Raw genomic sequence first — 20,000 nt, 5'->3', positions numbered from 1 at the left:
ACAGAGAAGACGATATATATATAATATATATCTGTGTCTGTGAAATTATTCACAGCCCATATACTATGATGCGTTTGTGTGTGTGTGTTGGTGGAGGGGGGGAGGGGGGGTTCTAATGTGCTTGACTGTCATGGAACATGCTATCTTATTAGCAGTGTATCATGTGAGGCATGTGTGGGAGTGCAGTGGGGGTTAAGGGTTTGCATATCAGATAGGGGTAGCAGGCATCCTCATTCATTGCCGTGTGTGTCTGTGTGTGTGTGTGTGTGAGAGAGAGAGAGAGAGAGAGAAAGAAAGAGAGAGATCGACAGGCAGACTCTGTGTGTGTGTGTGTGTGTGTGTGTGTGTGTGTGTGTGTGTGTGTGTGTGTGTGTGTGTGTGTGTGTGTGTGTGTGTGTGTGTGTGTGTGTGTGTGTGTGTCTGTGTGTGTGTGTATGTGTGTGTGTGTGTGTGCACTTGTATGTTCCCATGCATTAGTGCATGTTTTCGCCTTAGTTTTGAGCAGTGTTGACAAAAAGTCCCCCGTACGATAATAAAATCTGAAGAGGGGTAATTTGTGGGGATCAAATTGCATTCCCTACAAATCTAACCACAGTTTTTAGTGGCCATGTTGTGCAAAGAGCAAAAAGTGCAAAAACATTTCTCTGCTGACTGACAGGTTAGGTTACTGACACAGACATCACATTGCACAGTGTAGGCGGCCTCGCTCTTTCTCAGTATGGGCGTGAGAATGTTACAGTGTACGTCCACTGCAGTGATCCCGCCTGCAGTGCTCTTCTCTTCTGATCCACCGGAGGAGGAGGAGGAGGAGGAGGAGGTCGGAGCAGCAGAAACAGAGGCAGAGTAGTGCAGTGGTGTGTAGCCCAGGGTCGTCTCAGGTCACTCTGCACCACCGCTCATACTCAGGAAAATGTCACCCACTGAGGGAAAGACAGAAGGGGAGAGAGAGAGAGAGAGAGAGAGAGAGAGAGAGAGAGAGAGAGAGAGAGAGAGAGAGAGAGAGAGAGAGAGAGAGAGAGAGAGAGAGAGAGAGAGAGAGGCAGACAGACAGACAGACAGACAGACAGACAGACAGACAGACAGACAGAAACTACCACCAAGTTCCCACCATCTCTGCTATCCCCCTGCAATAGATGAAGTCCTCCATGGTCAATGAGCCAGTGGTCAGCAGCAGTGATTCATCACCCCCCACTCAGGGACTGGGGGGATGGTGGTGGTTGTGGTGGGGGGTGTTAAAGGGGTATGCCACTATTTTGGGGCTTAATACAGTTAAAATCGTTGGCCAGGGTTTATAAAGGTGGTAAAGTGTCTTATTTTTCATGTTAAGCGTTGTCTTGCTTTAAGACAAGTTAAAAGAGGGAGTATGTCGCTAAGCTAGTGAAAGTCAATGCATCCGTGTAGCATGCTGCATGCTACAGGGATCCAACACCAATAAAGGAAGAGTTCAGTGGACGGGGTGCAGAGAATAAATGAAGACGGATGTGGAGACAGAGGGAGGAGGGTAGGAGGTGTAAAAGTGAAGGGAAAAAAAATGAGTGGAGAGAATAATTGAGGAGAATATGCAGCAGAGAAAGAAAGAGGAAGAAAGGATCATAGAGAGAGGGAGACGAGGGAAAGGTTGCAGGCAGGAGGCGCTGAGTCAGGGATAATCCGTCCTCGTCTCCTCTCTGCATCTGCAATAGGCCTGTCAGAGGCAGGAGCTGGAGCATCAGCGTGGAGTGGTCATCTGACCAGCATCGGCACTTCAGACATACCAAACACTCTGCTGTTTTGAGGCTTACTCTTACTAACAAAACATTTCACCTATCTATCTAACCTCCTTTCTATTTTCACTATTCTCCTCCTTTCTATGCTGATATCATGAAAGCTTTCACACTTTGTGATATCAGCACAGAACCAGACAGGAGGAATGATCCTGTTTTATTCTACAAACGGAAAGAGAGGAGACTTGTAGTCTGTGAGTCTCCCACAACAAAGCTGCTCTTTGCTCTTGTGTAGGGTAGAGATCATTCCTCTTTTCTTCTTCTCCTGTCTGTTATTCTCTCACAAAACGACAGAGGTAGGAGAAAACAGAAAAAAACTGAGTCTATCCCAGTGATGAATAAAGCTGTTCTCACCTCGTGTGGGGGAAGAGATCGCTTGGAGAGAGAGGGCCCAGATTTATTCTCACAAAACAGAGGAGTGAGAAAACAGCCAGACTCTGAGGTGCAGTTTACACGTATCAGGATATTTTAAAATGTGGACATTTTTCTGTTTACGTGCAAACATGTGGATAAAAGTGAAAACTCTATTGTAACAGGTGCATTGTAGTCCCCTAAATGGGATATTTTAAAACTGTTTACGTGTAAACGGAAGGCAAAAAAATAATGGGTTTTCAAAAAGATCCATATACAGTGCCCTCCATAATTATTGGCACCCCTGGTTGAGATGTGTTAAAAGCCTTAAAATAAATTCAGTGTTTATTACAGAAGAATACTGTCACACTGAAAATTGTAGGAAAATGTAGCCTTCAACTCAAATGAATTGTAAGAAAATAAAAAAATCCCTGACTAAAAAATAATTATTTTTCATTAAATCACCTGTTCCACAATTATTGGCACCCTTAACAATTCCCAGGAAATAAATATAATTGAAGCATTTCTGTCATTTCTACAGTAGTTTACAAAGTTTACCAGAGTATGTAGGAACATTTAATTAGTAATTCATCACTTCCTGTTTCCCTGGGGTATAAATATGACGTGACACCGAGGCCATTTCTCTTATCTACTCTTAAACATGGGAAAGACAAAGGAACACAGCATACAAGTGAGGCAGATGTGCGTCAACCTTCACAGGTCAGGCAGAGGCTACAAGAAGATTGCCACTCAACTGCAGCTGCCCATATCCACTGTGAGGAATAATTAAGAAGTTCAAAACAACTGGAACAGTGGTAAACAAGCCTGGACGAGGACCCAAGTTTATTTTGCCACCACGCACAGTGAGGAGGATGGTAAGAGAAATCAAAAGATCTCCAAAGCTCACTGTTACAGAATTACAACAAATGGTAGCATCCTGGGGTCACAAAGTCTCCAAATCAACCATCAGGCGCTGTCTACATGCCAACAAGCTGTTTGGGAGGCATGCACGGAGAAAACCTTTCCTCACTCACAATCATAAACGCAAGCGTCTGGAGTTCGCCAAGCGGTATTGGGGCTTCAACTGGGACCGTGTGCTTTGGTCAGATGAGACCAAGATTGAGCTTTTTGGCAACAAACACTCTAAGTGGGTCTGGCGTACCACGAAAGATGCGCATGCTGAAAAGCACCTCATACCCACTGTGAAGTATGGGGGTGGGTCAGTGATGCTGTGGGGCTGTTTCGCTTCCAAAGGCCCTGGGAACCTTGTTAGGGTGCATGGCATCATGAATGCTTTGAAATACCAGGACATTTTAAATCAAAATCTGTTGCCCTCTGCCCGAAAGCTGAAGCTGGGTCGTCACTGGGTCTTTCAGCAAGACAATGACCCTAAACATATGGCCAAATCTACACAGAAATGGTTCACCAGACACAAAATCAAGCTCCTCCCATGGCCATCTCAGTCCCCTGACCTCAACCCCATTGAGAGGAATGGCTGAAGATCCCTCTTTCTGTATTTTCCCATGTTGTGAAACATTGTAGGAGAAGATTAGGAGCTGTTTTGTTGGCAAAAGGGGGTTGTACAAAATATTAACACCAGGGGTGCTAATAATTGTGACACACATTATTTGATGTCAAATAATTATTTCTTTATTGGGGTTTTTTCCCCACTGAATAAATGCACTTGTATTGAAGGTTGGATTTTTCTCTTTTTTTCCATTAAGGTCCCATATTATTTAGAAAAAAAATAAAATAATTGGAAGCTAAAAAAACACATCTCAACCAGGGGTGCCAATAATTATGGAGGGCACTGTAGGTGTAAACAGCTTCTGAGTCTGTCCCAGTGATGACTTGACTTGACTTGACTTGAAAGCTTTAATGTCCTTTAAAAGGCAATTTGATTTACAGCACAGCAGAATGAATGGCATAAAAACATATAGGCCTACAATAAAAAAACACATACAGTACAACAAATACACTCAATAAATAGCTAAACATATAGTTACTATGTAAATAAATACGTAATAAATACAGACCACTGGTCAAATGCATCCATTAACCCAATATGAAAGTCCATAATGTCATGAATGTATCTCCCACATCTTGTTCAATTCGTTAATTGCCATGGGGATGAAGGAGTTCTTTGCTCTATTGGTTCTAATATTGGGGTATCTATACCTGCGTCCTGAAGGGAGTGTTTGGAACTTAACTGAGAGGGGGTGGGTAGTGTCAGTACAAACTTTATCCGCTTTCTTTGTTAATCTATCTAAATAAAGTTTATGAAGCTCATTTTGCTGACGCCCCATTATTTTCCCACATGTTTTAACAATTTTACCCAGTTTACTTTTGTGCGTCACTTTAGAGCAAAGCTGCCTCTCTCACGCAGTGATGTGCACAGAAATGTTGGGGGGCAAATGCTGGAGGGGAAGGTGGGGGGCATGTGGAACTTCTGTCTGCCCTACCAGGCTGTGGAGACTGTATATTATACTGTATATTATGTGGGGCGGTTATTGTCACATGCTTCTGATTGCAAGCGTTTGTAAATGATCCTGTCAACATGGAGCACAGTACTGTGTGACAAAAGGGGCATTTTTGTCCAGTAGGGCATAGGGGCAGGTGCTTTAGCACCATCTCGTCCCTATCTGTGCACGACCATATGCTCTCACCTACTCGTGTAGGGGAAGAGATGACTTGGAGAGGGCACGGCTCACACGCTGCTCTAAGAACCATCTCCTGAAGCTAATACCTCCTCCATCCCCCCAACCCCCTTTTAGAGAGACCACACATTTATCTCAATGTTTGTCGGTAAATATTCATGAGGAGAGATGTGAGACTTGGAAGTTGGAGATGGGAAGGGGCGAGAGAGGGAGAGAGAGACGGAATAGAGTGGATGAGAGTGACAGGAAAGAGGAATGGTTATGGAGAGAGCAAAATGAGGGAGGATAGAGAGAGAGAGAGGGAGAGAGAGAGAGAGGTAGATGAAGGGAGAGAGAAGGAGGTTGTGGTGGTGTTGATACTGAGTGTTTATTTTAATTGGAAAAACAATCCAGTGGCCTACATTAGCACACTGCGGGCAAGTTGAAAGTAAACAAGAGATGAAAGTAAACAAAAGGAGTCCAGTAAACTAAAGTCAAAATTAGCAGAGCCGAAATGTGTGTGTCTGCGGGGGTGCAGGCGTTTGTCCGTGTGTGTGTGTGTGTGTGTGTGTGTGTGTGTGTGTGTGTGTGTGTGTGTGTGTGTGTGTGTGAGAGTGTGATCTGTCTGTTCCCTTGCATCATTACTTTTTTTTCAACACAACATCATCCAGTTAAACTTTGAAGGTTTAATCACCCTTGAAAGGTTTCTAAACAAGCAATGTACTATTTCTGTCCACTCCCATCACTTTTCTAAAATGAGCCGTGCTGCTGCTGAAAGGGAGGACTCAGGACTTCCTCTATGTATCCGGATTATGCGAGTGAGAGTGTGATGAAGGACGTACTGCCTGTCAGTGTGTGTGTGAAAAGAGGGTCGGATAACGCGTGACGGTTACAGGCTTCCCCCGTCCAATATCCGCCGCTGTCGCTGCTTACCAACGTCCGCAGTCCACCGAGCCCAAGGACGCCGCGCGGGGAGAAGATGAAATTGAATCAGCCGCAGCACTAATTTGATAGTCACTCTCTCCCTCCCTTAACACACACACACACACGCACGTACACATGCACACAAGCACACAAACACACACACACACACACACACACACACACACACACACACACACACACACACACATACACACACACACACACACACACACATGCACACAAACACACACGCACACACACACACACACACACACACACACACACATGTCCAAACAAACTCAGACACACACATACACAAAAACTCAGAAACACAAATAATACGCACACACACACACACACACACACACACACACACACACAACTTCGCTCAGATTGCCGGATCGGTCCCGCGGTGGGTGTGCTAAGCTGTTACCCTCCCAGGGGCCGAGTAGATCCCACTCATTCACTCACTCACTCAGCTGCTCTCTCGCTGCGCTGCCCTGCCCTGCCCTGTCTGGGCCCTGATAGATAAGAGGAAATCGGATCACTCTTTTGGCAGTAATCACTCTCATCTGCTCCCCAGGGATGGGCACAGTATGTGGGGGGGAGGCAGGGCAGGCCGGCTTGCTGGGGTCCTCTTCCATCCATCCACCCATCCATCCATCCATGCACCCCTTTGTCTTATCCCCTCCTCACCAACCCCCATCCCTGCCATGTAGTAGTAGTTATTTTCATCCACATCACTTTGTTCACATGCACTATCTCTTGTCATTCCTGCCTGTCATGTATTGTGTTTTAATGTGCTGCCTGTCTTACAGTAAAAAATCTCTTTCTCCATATCTATCTTCCTTTCTGCTCTCTCTCTCTCTCTCTCCGCCTCCCTCTCTCTCTCTCTCTCTCTCTCTCTCTCTCTCTCTCTCTCTCTCTCTCTCTCTCTCTCTCTCTCTCTCTCTCTCTCCGCCTCCCTCTCTCTCTCTATCTGTCAGAGCATCAGAATCATGCCAGGGAGTTGGTGCGCGAGGCGGATCTGACTCAGTGGGACGCCCTGGTGATCCTGTCAGGAGACGGGCTGCTGTTTGAGGTGTGTGTGTGTGTGAGTGTGTGAGAGAGAGAGATTCTGTGTGTGTGTGTGTGTGTGTGTGTGTGTGTGTGTGTGTGTGTGTGTGTGTGTGTGTGTGTGTGTGTGTGTGTGTGTGTGTGTGTGTGTGTGTGTGTGTGTGTGTGTGTGTGTGTGTGTGTGTGTGTGTGTGTGTTCCTGCATGTGCCTGTGTGTCTATGCACGTGTTTGTATGGGTCTATCTGTCAATGAGAGGCAGAATGTTGAAAGTGTGTGGGATTGTATGTATGTGTGTGTGTGTGTCTGTGTGTCTGTGCGTGTGTGTGTGTGTCTTTTTTTGGCATGCATGCATTTATGTTTGTTCACACTGCATGTGTGGGTGCTCATGCAGTTGTGATGTATTGAATACAAGATGCTACTTCACAAGTCTGTAGTAGACACAGATATGCAGGGCCGGATAAATATGGCTGCAGCCTAGGGGAGCCCACCTGCCAGCTGCCTGATTTTGTAATGCCCTCCATGGGAACCTCCAGCAGCCTGTAGCATAGGGGCCCTGGGCCTTCTTAATCCGGCCCTGCAGATGTGACATATACTGTATAATACAGTATGTATGTGTCACGCGGTGTGTGTGTGTGTATGTGCACATGCGTGTGTGTGTCCATACCTGCGTGTGTCATTGTGTCTTTGCGTGTGTGTGATGGAAAGAGATTTGCTGGCAACAAATCCCATTTTCTCACCATCAATATGTCAGTTTTCTCTCTTTCACACCAAGGTTAAGCCACATCCTGTACCCTAACATCCCTATCGCTACTTCACAGTAACAAAACATGCAGTGTTAATTCAACACTTATAGAGTAGATTTTAACACCTTTAGAGTGTATTTAATTTAGATTGTACTTAATTTCCCCCTCGGGATAAATAAAGTTACTCTACTCTACTCTACTCTATTCTACTCTCCTCTATTTGCTCCCAGAGTACTCTCTGAGTGTTGAGTTAGCACTTGTGCTTGTGTACCCCGCCCTCCAGATGTTGAATTAACACTTGTGCTTATGTCCCCCGGCCTCCAGGTGGTGAACGGGCTGATGGAGAGGGAGGACTGGGAGGAGGCCATCCAGACCCCGCTGGGCATCCTGCCTGGGGGCTCCGGCAACGCCCTGGCCGCCTCCGTCAGCCATTACTCTGGGTGGGTGACGACAGACACTAATGTGATTGAAAAATAAAATAAAGAGTCAGCATCAACCAGGATTTTTCTGTTCCCAGAAAGTGCGGTGGGAGCAGAAAAAAATCCTGGCTGTAGCAGGGTTTTATCTTATTTGGTTGTTCTGCTCCCAGGTTATATATTTTGGATGTGCAGACTGTAGCCCCATAATTCCGACAGTAGAACGCTGTAATAGTTACTGAAAGGTATCAAAACTACCATAGTTTTACACTACTATGACCAGACACAGGGCCTTTAGTAATGCACAACTGTGCCATTCTGGTAAGTCCTTTTTAGCACTGTGTGTTAACGGGTGGAGTCCGAGCCGCCCACAGCAGCACAGCACAGCACCGCCAGGGCCAAACTAATGTGATTCAGACCCAGGGGAACAGGGGGCAGGGACAGCGTCGTTTGTCAAATAGCCTGCCTGCACTTTCAGCAGAGCAGCACTTCTTTGGCAAAGGGGATGGCTGGTCTTTGACAGAGGTGGGGGGGGGGGGGGGGGTAAGGGCGGATGAAGGCAAGGGGCAGAGGTGGGTGGGGGTTAGGGCGGGCGAAGGCAGGGGGTAGAGGTGGGTGGGGGTGGGGGCGGGTGATGGCAGGGGACAGAGGTGGGTGGGGGTGGGGGTGAGGGCAGGTGCCTGCCTGATGGTGCTCCGAGGAAGGTGATTATTGGAGCCTGTACAGAAATAGCACTTTTTTATTGTCCTCGGCGGAGCGGGGAGAGTTTTAATCCATCCCCATAGTCTCAGGTATTTAACAGCCGTTTCCTCTCGACTTGGCACAGTTTTGCTGAACAATGGTGGGTGAAATTAACTTTGTGTCGTGTGTGTGTGCCTGTGCATGTGTATGTGTGTCTGTGGTCGTTTGTGTGCGTGTGTGTGTGTGTGTGTGTGTGTGTGTGAACGTGTGAGTGATGGCCATGTCCGTGTGTGTGTGTGTTTGCGTGTGTGCTGTGCGTGCGTGCGTTCATGCATGCGTGTGCATATATGTGTGTGTGTTTTGCACACTGTCATTTGGTGGAGGGTAAGTCAGCTCACGGGTGATTACATGGAACACAGCACAGCTGATTAGGTGGGTGGGGCACTCACCTGGGTTTAGTGTACTTGCTTGCCGTTGGCTGTTATAGTCCAAGAAATACGTATAAACGGGAGCGTGCACGCACAATGACAACATCAAATTTGCATGCTGGAAGAGCGGCGCACATCACCGGTAAGGTGCTGGGTTTACTTTCTTTCGCTGGTTTCTTTTAACTGCTTGATCGTCAGCTGCTGTCTTTTAACTGGTCAGAACTTAATAACTTTGTCACTATGGTCGCTTAGCTAGTGCATTGTTTTAATCCGCCGATTAATGTTAAAGTTAACTTGACTGGTTTGCCGGTATGATCGTTTGAATGGAAGCGCTATTGCACTTACTTCCTGATTCGCATTGCATTCTGGGTACTGTAGTCGAGTCGTAGTCAATGTTGTTTCCTGTAGCGCATGATGGGAGATGTGGTTCACTCACTTGGCTTTGTATATTGGCTCTTGTTTCTGCTACTTTGAAGCTGATAATTGTAGTGATGGCTCTGGTGTTTGTATGTATCGACTTGATTAAGTGTAATGTCTGTTGTTGGTGATGCAAAATAGCTGTTGTGCATTCTATTGTTGATTATTTATGGATCTTGTTGATGATACTTTAAAGAATGAATTATTTATAGAAACTGCAGATATTTATACAGTAATTGCTGAAGCTTTATGGTAAAATTGTATTTGTTATTTATATATACACATTTCACAATATAGCATCTAATGGATAGCACACTTTTTGGTGTATTTTCTACAGGTTTATAACCTGCTGCTGCTGCTGATGCCGTGTTTACAAGTGTGAAAGAAAATAAACAACATTTGGACACAGAGTTATTTCCAAAGTCTCGCTCTTCTAGCACCCTCTTCGGTGGGGACTAAAATTACAAAAACCGAACAGTTATAAACCGAGGTGCCGTAAAGAGAGAAGAGGAAGACAAAAAGTCAAATATCCCTCAAAATAAAACTTCACCTCTACAAACATTCAAAATATCAACAAAAGGAAAATGGATTCTGCTGAAATAACAGAACTAAAAGGGAAACGGTCCTCTGCTCAAGCAGCATTCACCAGACGTGCAAATAAGCTGTCTCTCACTGCGACCATCATGGAAAAGGGAGCAATTATTGATGAGATGCGTGCACTCAGTGCTGATTTCAACAGAATGCACGACACTGCACTAGCTTTCTTGGAGGCCGTGGAAGATGTGGAGGGCAGTGAAGAGGAGGCGAGGAGGACTAAAACAAGAGTTGAGCAGTGTGTCTCTGTCTATGGTGACACAATGCAGCTCACCAGGGACATCTTGTACGACAAGTTTGCAAAGTCCGAAATTCAGCTCCACATAGAAGGAACCGAGGAGAAATGCAAAGAAGTGGAGAATGCTAATATTGCAGAGATGCCAGAGCATGAGTTTGACGCCCTGCGTGATGGTCTTCTCGAAGGAATCCATGAACTAGAGCAGAAAGTCCTAACCTGGGAACGGCTCGTCTCTGACAAAGTAACTCACCACAAGCAGACAATCTTCAAGCTCAAAACCAGAGCACGGGACTGGGAGCTGAATTGGAAAAAACTTAGCCGCATGCCCAAATCAGAGCCTGCTGCGGCAGGGATACAGCCAATGATGGACCAACCGAGCGTCTCAGTAGCCTCGCCATCGCCTAGTATGCAGACCATCTCCAAGCCACAAATCAGCCTCGAACGAACCCGGCTGCCTGTTTTCTCAGGAGATATGACGGATTATTACCGTTGGAAGGCCGAGTGGGCTGAGTTGGAACAGCTAGGAAACCCAATGAGAACGGCTGGAGTGACACGGTTCCACCTGCTGGCAAGCCTGAGTGATCGCGTCAAAAAGGACTTGGTTCTGTCCAGCTGTTCAAGCCCTGATGAGATGTTCAAGCGCCTTGACAACCGTTTCGGAAATAAGGCTAGAATCGTCCTTAAAATTGCTGAGGATATTGAAAGCCTACCTCCCGTGAAGGGGAACAATCCCCGGAAGGCGATCGAACTAATCCAGGCTGTGGAGAGGGCCCTGAGCAACCTAGTCATACTTGGAGAGGAGGACATCTTGAAGAACAGGCTTGTCGCGCAGTCACTGGAACGGAAACTACCCAGCTCACTCAAAGAAAAGTGGATTGAATACAAGGCGGAACCCCTGCATGGATTCACCCCCCAAACTCACTTTGACTGTCTGCTGCTGTACCTCCAGAAACAGGAGGCGGTACTGGAGGAGCTTGACCAGCTTGATGAGAGCCTGAGAGAAGGAACCCCCCCGGCAAAATCATCATATGTGGATAGGTCTGCCAAAAAGGCATTCTCCAAAGCCACCTCTGGCCAAAAGGGCTACCAGCCACAAGCTTGCACGGTCTGCTCTGACGCATCCCACGCGGGTAGGCTCTTTGCATGCACTGCGTTCCGAGGAATGGATCTGCCAAGCAAGAAAAGCCATCTCGATGCAAACAAGCTGTGCTCTCAGTGTCTTGGACCCCACTCTCAATCTGTCTGCAACAACAAAAAGTTTGTCTGCACCAAGGCAGACTGCAGATCCGAAGAGCCCCACCATTACCTGCTGTGCTCCAGATCCATGCCCCTGGAAAGTGCCAGGAAAAAATCAAATGGAAAAGGCCTTGGCCTGACCAGCCACCAGGAGGAGCTATTGGCAAAAGTTACCCCTGAGCTCCGGGATGAATTCCGGAAGGCTTTCTCAAATAAGACGACCTCTGCCATAACCTGCTCTGCTGGGAAAGCGCCCTTAGAGTATCCAGTGGTGATGATGCTCCTGGAAGTCACGACCAACTCCGGTCAGCTTATCGGGACATTGCTAGATCTCGCCTCCGACACCAACTATATCACTCATTGTGCCGCCCAAAGGCTTGGGTTGAGTGGTGAGAGCATTCGCCTAATGGTACATGGTGTCGGAGGCATGACCAAAACGGTCAAAACCAACCGATATTCCCTTCGGCTGCGAGTGAAAACTGCTAAAGGCACAGTAGCTGAACATAAGCTACTCTGTTATGGGCTAGAGAGCATCGCCGAGGTTAGCCACCCAGTCACCCCAGCACAACTCCAGAAAATCTTCCCAGGTGTTGCTGCGGCAGATCTTGCTAGGCCTGAGACCATTGACCTCCTAATCAGCCACAGGGAGGGTCGTCTGGTTCCTCAACCGTTAAAAAGGGAGGGTGATCTTGTCCTCTGGGATGGGCCGCTCGGCAAAACAGTTGGTGGCACTCACCCTGACCTTTTCGAGAGCGTGGACTTAACACTGCACCAGTCCGAGACCCACTTCGCTCGAACAATGAGGACCTCTTCAAGGCTTTACAAGGAGATTCTTGTTCCAGCCGAAGACCTTCCACCGACTGCTTTCAGCAACAGCGCCGCAACGAACAAAGAAGTGTTCGAGTGGTTCAAGTGGGATAGCATCGGGGCAGCATGCAGCCCAAAATGCGGGAGCTGCAAGTGCGGCAAGTGCTCTCCGGGTGGCCAAGAAATGACCCTTGGAGAAGAAAGGGAACTTGAGAAGATCAAAGGCTGTCTCTCGTACGTCTTGGCTGATAAACACAGTGCTGCTCCTCACTGGGATGCAGCTTACCCGTGGAAGATCAACCCTGCAAGTCTGCCAAATAACCGCCAAGCTGTGGAAGCAACTTTCAGAAACACTGAGGCCCGGCTAGCCAAAGAACCACTGTGGAAAGCTGCATATGGAGAGCAGATCAATGACATGGTGGCAAGAGGAGCCGCTGTCAAATTCACCAGGGAACAGATCAAAGCTTGGAACGGGCCAGTGTGGTACATCAGCCACCTGGTTGCGCCCAATCCCCACTCAAGCTCCACGCCAGTGAGAATAGTCTGGAATAGTAGCCAGGAGTTCAAAGGGATGAGTTTGAACAACCTACTCCATAAAGGCCCTGATGTTCTTAATCCCATCCGAGGAGTCCTGTTGAGATTTAGTAGTGGTCTCTACACGGCCCTATGCGATGTCAGAAAGATGTACAACTCGTTGTGGCTGAAAGATCAGGAGGTACACCTCCACCGATTCCTCTGGAGAGATGACCCCAAGGTAGAGATTGGCGAGTTTGCAGTTGTAAGAGTTAATATTGGTGACAAACCTGCTGGTTGCATCGCCCAGGTAGCCATGAGAGAGACCGCCAACCTGCCCCAGTTCGAATCCATGGTCCCAGAGCGCCGCATTCTGACGGAGGACTGCTACGTTGACGATATCTTGACGTCCCATAATGACCTCCAAGTCCTTACCAAGATGACTGAGGGAGTCGAGGAAATACTCAAAGCGGGTGGCTTCTCACTCAAGCCGTGGGTCCTCACTGGCCAAAGTGGGAGGGGGGAAGAACCTGACTGTCCCAGAGCAACAGAACCCAAGACCCTGGTACTCCCAAATCAGATGCGAGACGAGGAAAGTAAGGCACTCGGTCTAGGTTACGAGCCAGACTCCGACAAGCTCCGCCTGCTCGCCTCTGTGAATTTTTCGAGACGGAGAGGAAAAATGAGAACTGGGCTGGACCTACAAGAGGAAGAGGTTCGCTCTAACACCCCTGACCCCCTCACCCGCCGAGTGCTGCTGAGCCAAATCGCAGGGTTTTACGACCCCATTGGCTTAGCCTCACCCATCAAGCAAAGGGGTGTGATGTTGGTGAGAGAGTCCTTTCAGGAGGCCGGGAAAGACCGTCCTGTCAAAGACACCTGGGATGACCCCCTCTCACTGCATCTCAGGGAGGCTGCAATAACCCTCTTCGAGCAGTGCGTACGACTCGGCAAGGTGAGGTTCACTAGAAGCCTCACTCCCCCTGGAGCCATAGGCCGCCCCATGGGCATCACCTTCTCAGACGGCAGTGAAGCTTCATACGGAGCCGTTCTATACCTCCGCTGGGAGACCGCTGATGGAATCGTTGTCAGATTAGTCGAGTCGAAGGCCAAACTAACCCCACTAGACCAAAAGGGTGATGCCATCAAAGCAGAGCTGTGCGGGGCTGTCTTCGCAACTCGCCTGAGATCCTACTTCGAAAAGCACTGCTACATCCAAGTCGACAAGTGGGTCCACATAGTCGATAGCCAGACCATTCTTGGAGCCATACAGAAGGATAGCTATGGCTATCAATCTTTCTTTGCCAATCGGGTAGGGGAAATCCAAAAAGCCGGGCCCGTCGACAGCTGGAGATGGGTTGAAGGGAAGGCAAACATTGCTGACCTCATCACAAGGGGTGCAACCCCTGAGGACCTTGCAGAAGGATCTGCATGGCAGGAAGGCCCTGGATTCCTAAAACTCCCATTTGAAGAATGGCCTGTGAAAACAGCTGGAGAAGTTATCTCCTCAGTCACTGGAGATGTTGCAGCGCTTCAAAGGAAGGCGTTCTCTGCAACAGTCATGTCCGCCACAGCTCAGTCCTGGGAATGGCCCGCCCAAAACACCATCGCTCTCGTGGAACTAGTTGAACCAAAAAGGTTCAGCTCTTTGACGCGTCTATGTGGTGCTCTTGGCTGGCTGAAGAAAGCAGTTGACATCTGGCTGAGCAAACGCACCCAGACCCCAGGAGCCCTAAAGTGGGAGGCAAAAACATACCTCTCAAGTGACGAAAGAGCTGCCGCCTTCAACTTCTTGGCCCTCGAGGCCCAACACAACGTCAAGTTTCAAGACGCAACCCTTGATCGCCTGGTCGTTCAAAAAGATCCCACCACGGGTCTACTTGTCTGTGGAGGAAGAGTCCAGTCGTTGGACGAGGACAAAGTATCTGTACCTCTGATCCCATACCAGTCATGGCTCGCGTCTCTTCTGGTCAACGAAGCCCATGAAGAAAATCATGAGGGCATCGCTGCAACCCTTCTTCGAACACGGAAAAAGGCTTGGATAATGCGGGGACGAAGACTCGTCAAAAAGGTACAGAACAATTGCATCACCTGCGCAAAGCGTAGAGCCAAAATGTGCCAGCAAGTCATGAGTGACCTGCCCCCAGAACGCACCCAGAGAGCTTGCCCCTTCGAATTCACCACCCTTGACCTCTTTGGCCCCTTTGAGGTCAAGGATAGTGTGAAAAGAAGGACGTCAAAGAAAGTGTGGGGGATTGTATTCTGCTGTATGGCCTCCAGAGCAGTCCATGCGGACCTCACTGATGACCAGTCAGCAGAAAGCTTCCTCCTGGCCTACACCCGTTTTGTCGCCCTGAGGGGGCATCCAAGGAAACTGTGGTCCGACCGGGGGACGAACTTCATCGGCGCCAAACCAGCTCTACAGCAGTTCTACAAGCATCTGGATTGCCTGCAGACCTTATCCATGGAAAATGTGGCTACAAGACATGGAACCGAGTGGAAGTGGGAGTTTCACCCGGCACATTCACCACATAGGAATGGAGCTGCAGAGGCTGCTGTGAAGCTTCTGAAAAGGGCACACGCGAACCGCGGCGGGACCACAGGGTCTTTCACATGGGGAGAGCTACAGACACTCCTTTACCAGGCTGCCAACTTAACCAACGAATGGCCAATCGATGCCAGGGCTCAAGAGCAGGAGAGCTCCATCGAGTACCTGACACCAAACTCCCTCATCCTGGGTCGGGCAACGATGGCTGGAGACACCTCTGGCCTTGACCTGGAGACCCATTCCTGGCGCCGGTTGCGGGCTATCCAAATTGGGGTGGATCGCTTCTGGGCCAAATGGAGGGAGCTTGCTGGCCCAAATCTCTTCGTTCGGCAGAAATGGCATCAGTCCGAAAGAAACGTCAGAGTCGGCGACCTTGTCTGGGTAGCTGACCCAAATGCCCTGAGGGGTCAGTTCCGCCTGGGCAGAATTCTCTCCGTCTACCCTGACAACAAGGGGATCGTCCGAGATGCTGACATCACAACTTGCACTGGCATTCCTGCATCACAGTCGAGCAGCTGCAAGAAGAGCAGCTCTCCTTTGCCTACGACTGTGATAAAGAGGGATGTAAGAAGGCTCGTAGTCCTTCTTCCGGTGGAGGATCAAGGCCCTCTGCCTTAATCTGACGTAGTGGTGTACGCCGAACGCTGCCACTATGTTCAGCACGTGCACACACATGCATACATGCACGTACATACTCATTGCACATCATGAAGAGCCGCAAATCTGCATCATGCACAAAAAAAAAAAAAAAAAAAAAAACACACACACACACCCTGAAAAGAACTTTGAAGGACTCTGAAAGTGAGAAATTAAAATTGTGACTTCATTGGATCTTGCGATCATTCAGTCAAGTGGGAGGTGTTTTGCACACTGTCATTTGGTGGAGGGTAAGTCAACTCACGGGTGATTACATGGAACACAGCACAGCTGATTAGGTGGGTGGGGCACTCACCTGGGTTTAGTGTACTTGCTTGCAGTTGGCTGTTATAGTCCAAGAAATACGTATAAACGGGAGCGTGCACGCACAATGACAACATCCAATTTGCATGCTGGAAGAGCGGCGCACATCACCGGTAAGGTGCTGGGTTTACTTTCTTTCGCTGGTTTCTTTTAACTGCTTGATCGTCAGCTGCTGTCTTTTAACTGGTCAGAACTTAATAACTTTGTCACTATGGTCGCTTAGCTAGTGCATTGTTTTAATCCGCCGATTAATGTTAAAGTTAACTTGACTGGTTTGCCGGTATGATCGTTTGAATGGAAGCGCTATTGCACTTACTTCCTGATTCGCATTGCATTCTGGGTACTGTAGTCGAGTCGTAGTCAATGTTGTTTCCTGTAGCGCATGATGGGAGATGTGGTTCACTCACTTGGCTTTGTATATTGGCTCTTGTTTCTGCTACTTTGAAGCTGATAATTGTAGTGATGGCTCTGGTGTTTGTATGTATCGACTTGATTAAGTGTAATGTCTGTTGTTGGTGATGCAAAATAGCTGTTGTGCATTCTATTGTTGATTATTTATGGATCTTGTTGATGATACTTTAAAGAATGAATTATTTATAGAAACTGCAGATATTTATACAGTAATTGCTGAAGCTTTATGGTAAAATTGTATTTGTTATTTATATATACACATTTCACAATATAGCATCTAATGGATAGCACACTTTTTGGTGTATTTTCTACAGGTTTATAACCTGCTGCTGCTGCTGATGCCGTGTTTACAAGTGTGAAAGAAAATAAACAACATTTGGACACAGAGTTATTTCCAAAGTCTCGCTCTTCTAGCACCCTCTTCGGTGGGGACTAAAATTACAAAAACCGAACAGTGTGCGCGCGTGTTCGTGTGTAGACGGAGGGATTATTATAATGACAGCCTGAGAGGAGTTCTGCGACACTCTTACAAGACTTTAAGTGGAGCATGCATTTTCAAAATGGTGTTCTATGCTGTAGTACAAGGCTTGTTAATCTGACGTTGTCACCTTCCCCATATTGCCACTTAAGCAATGCCCCTGAGCATTAACACAATACATTGCCTTGTTAACACGACATCTATCTCAGATGATGATGTATACAGTTTTGTGAATCATATTCAATAAGTAGTAACATTGAATTTAAGATTGCATTAATTTCATTTGTTACTTTGGCCAGGGCTCACTTGGGAAAGAGATTTCTATCTCAGTGCGATGCTGTTTCCCCTGGTTAAATAGAGGTCAAATAAATACATAATAAATAAAGAACAACACAATTTTTCTTCCTTTTACCACCATGATCCTTCTGTTGCCAGCACAAATAGTTTAAAATGTTTAATTGTGGACTACATCTGCACCCTGTGTCCCCTCCCATCTACGTACATGGATTTGTTAACACTGAACCCTGCTGATGAAATATACATGTAAACAATGCCTTGCCCTGCTGGTGTCCAAACTCTCTCTCTCTCTCTCTCTCTCTCTCTCTCTCTCTCTCTCTCTCTCTCTCTCGCTCTCTCTCTCTCTCTCTCTCTCTCTCTCTCTCTCGCTCTCTCTCGCTCTCTCTCGCTCTCTCTCTCTCTCTCTCTCTCTCTCTATTGTTTATACCTGTGATTACTGTCAGGGAGAAGAGAAACAGCATTTCAATATTTCTGTGCGTCTAACATTACAAACTTCTCTCCTCTCTCCTCTCTCTTTGACTCTGTCTTTCTTTCTGTCTGTCTCTCTCTCTCTCCCCCCCCCTCTCCCCCCAGGTCCCCTGCCCTGTTTGGGGAGGAGCTGCTGGTCAGCTGTGGCCTGGTGCTGTGTAAGGGCCTGGTGTCTCCTCTGGACCTGGTGTCGGTGCACCTGGGCTCGGGTTCGAGCTCGAGCTCAGGCCCTCGTCATCGTCGCCTCTTCTCCTTCCTGTCGCTGGCCTGGGGCTTCGTGGCCGACGTGGACATCGAGAGCGAGCGCTACCGGCAGGCGGGCGCCGTGCGCTTCCTGCTGGGCACGCTGGTGCGGCTGGCGTCGCTCCGTGTCTACCGGGGACGCCTGGCATACCTTCCTGCGGTGCCACAGGAGGAGGCACGGGTCACAGAGGAAGACGAACCAACTACCAGGTGCGGAGAAGCACAAGCACAAGCACAAGTCTCATGCTCCTCACCCACGCACTCCGCTTCCTCCTCTTCCCGCGCCTCCTCTGCGGCCTCCTCTCCCATGACCTCCCCGCCCGACTCCCCCAACGCCTCCTTCTGCTCCTCTATGTCGTGCGGACCGACGGAGCGCTCCCTAACGCCGCGGGACCCCTCGACGCCCCGCGACACCCAACCTGCGGGATTAGAACTCGGAAAGGAACACTCGGACTCGAATTCACGTCTTCACCTCAACCACAACACCACAGACACAGCACCATCACCCGACAACAACACTATGCACAACGCCTCCAACAACGCTATCAAACTTCTCCTCCAGCCTGGATCCCCGTCACCACCACCACCAGACCCACATCCAATCAAGGGACCGCCGGACACCCTCCTCCCCCCGTTAGAGCACCCGGTCCCGTGCAGTTGGACGCGCGTCCCCGAGGAGGGCTTCATCCTGGTGCTGGCCATGTGCCAGTCGCACCTGGCCGAGGACCTGATGGCGGCCCCCGAGGCGCGCAGCCAGGACGGCTGCATCCACCTGTACTACGTGCTGGAGGGGGTGTCGCGCGCCACGCTGCTGCGACTCTTCCTGGCCATGGAGAAGGGCGGTCACATGGCCTACGGCTGCCCGCAGCTGGTCCACCGGCGAGTGCGCGCTCTCCGACTGGAGCCCCTGTCCGACCCCCCGGGGGTCATCACCGTGGACGGGGAGCAGGTGGACTGTGGCGGAGCCATGCAAGCACAGATACACCCGGGGCTGGGTAGGCTGGTGACTGGGTGATGGGGGGAGAGCGGGGATAGGTAGTGTATGGGGTTGGTCTTGTTTCACATCTTTGGGTGCAAGTTTGAAATACTTTAAAACTTAAAAAGCACATGGGAAGAGGTCTGGGCAGGTTGTTGACAGGCTGATGGGGGAAGTGTAAGGGGTTTGTGTGTGAATGAGTAAGGGGGAAAGGTCACGTTTTGTAGTCTTGGTGCATCGGGAAAAGAAAGGGGGATGCAAAGCAATTGACTTTGTATGGAGTCGCTGACGACAGAAGAGACATTAACACTTTGGGCGACGAGAGGCGATTTGAGCGACTTAAGCGACAGTTTGTAGTTGGACTTCAGCGACTATTATGCAAATGAGCTATGATGCAGTTCAGTGACAGTCACTACACACGGCCAATTGGAATGTCAGAATGCTTGCATTCTGCTTTTAACCGTCATACTCTGTCGCTTCTATCGCTCGTATCGTTCTTGCTACACAGTCCAGCCATTCTCTGTTGCTTAATCTCGTCGCCGTTGGTGTGTTCCCCCCGGGTTATCCTCTTCAGGTTCATCTTTGGGTGAGTTTGATTTGGTTAAAGGACTTGAACCCCTGAAGTACATATTTGGTTGAGAGTTTGATGACGTCTATAAAGCACACTGGAGAAGAGATACAAAAGGGTTGGGCAGGCTGGTGACTGGGTGTTGGGTGGAGGGCGGTGTATGGGGCTGGAGAATCAGAGAAGAGGAGGAGGTTGATCAAATTTTGTACTCGTAAGATATATTTTCGGGTGTGAGTTTGATTTCATT

General features: G+C 48.6%; 1 protein-coding gene across 2 annotated transcripts in view; it reads left to right on the top strand.

Moving 5' to 3' along the window:
• The window catches only part of LOC134470228 (sphingosine kinase 1-like), a 37,966-nt gene that overhangs the window by 16,950 nt on the left and 1,016 nt on the right, over positions 1 to 20,000 (top strand). For both annotated transcript variants that reach the window (XM_063224259.1, XM_063224264.1), the window contains exons 3-5: positions 6,661 to 6,755; positions 7,799 to 7,914; positions 18,072 to 20,000. The exon at positions 18,072 to 20,000 is cut by the window's right edge and continues 1,016 nt beyond it. In XM_063224259.1, the coding sequence (XP_063080329.1) occupies positions 6,661 to 6,755; positions 7,799 to 7,914; positions 18,072 to 19,224 (1,364 nt within the window). In that variant the 3' untranslated portion in view covers positions 19,225 to 20,000. The remainder of the gene's footprint in view (positions 1 to 6,660; positions 6,756 to 7,798; positions 7,915 to 18,071) is intronic.

The sequence above is a fragment of the Engraulis encrasicolus genome, chromosome 2 (genome assembly GCF_034702125.1).
Source record: "Engraulis encrasicolus isolate BLACKSEA-1 chromosome 2, IST_EnEncr_1.0, whole genome shotgun sequence".
Taxonomy (NCBI): domain Eukaryota; kingdom Metazoa; phylum Chordata; class Actinopteri; order Clupeiformes; family Engraulidae; genus Engraulis; species Engraulis encrasicolus.
This window is presented reverse-complemented; position numbering and strand designations above follow the sequence as displayed.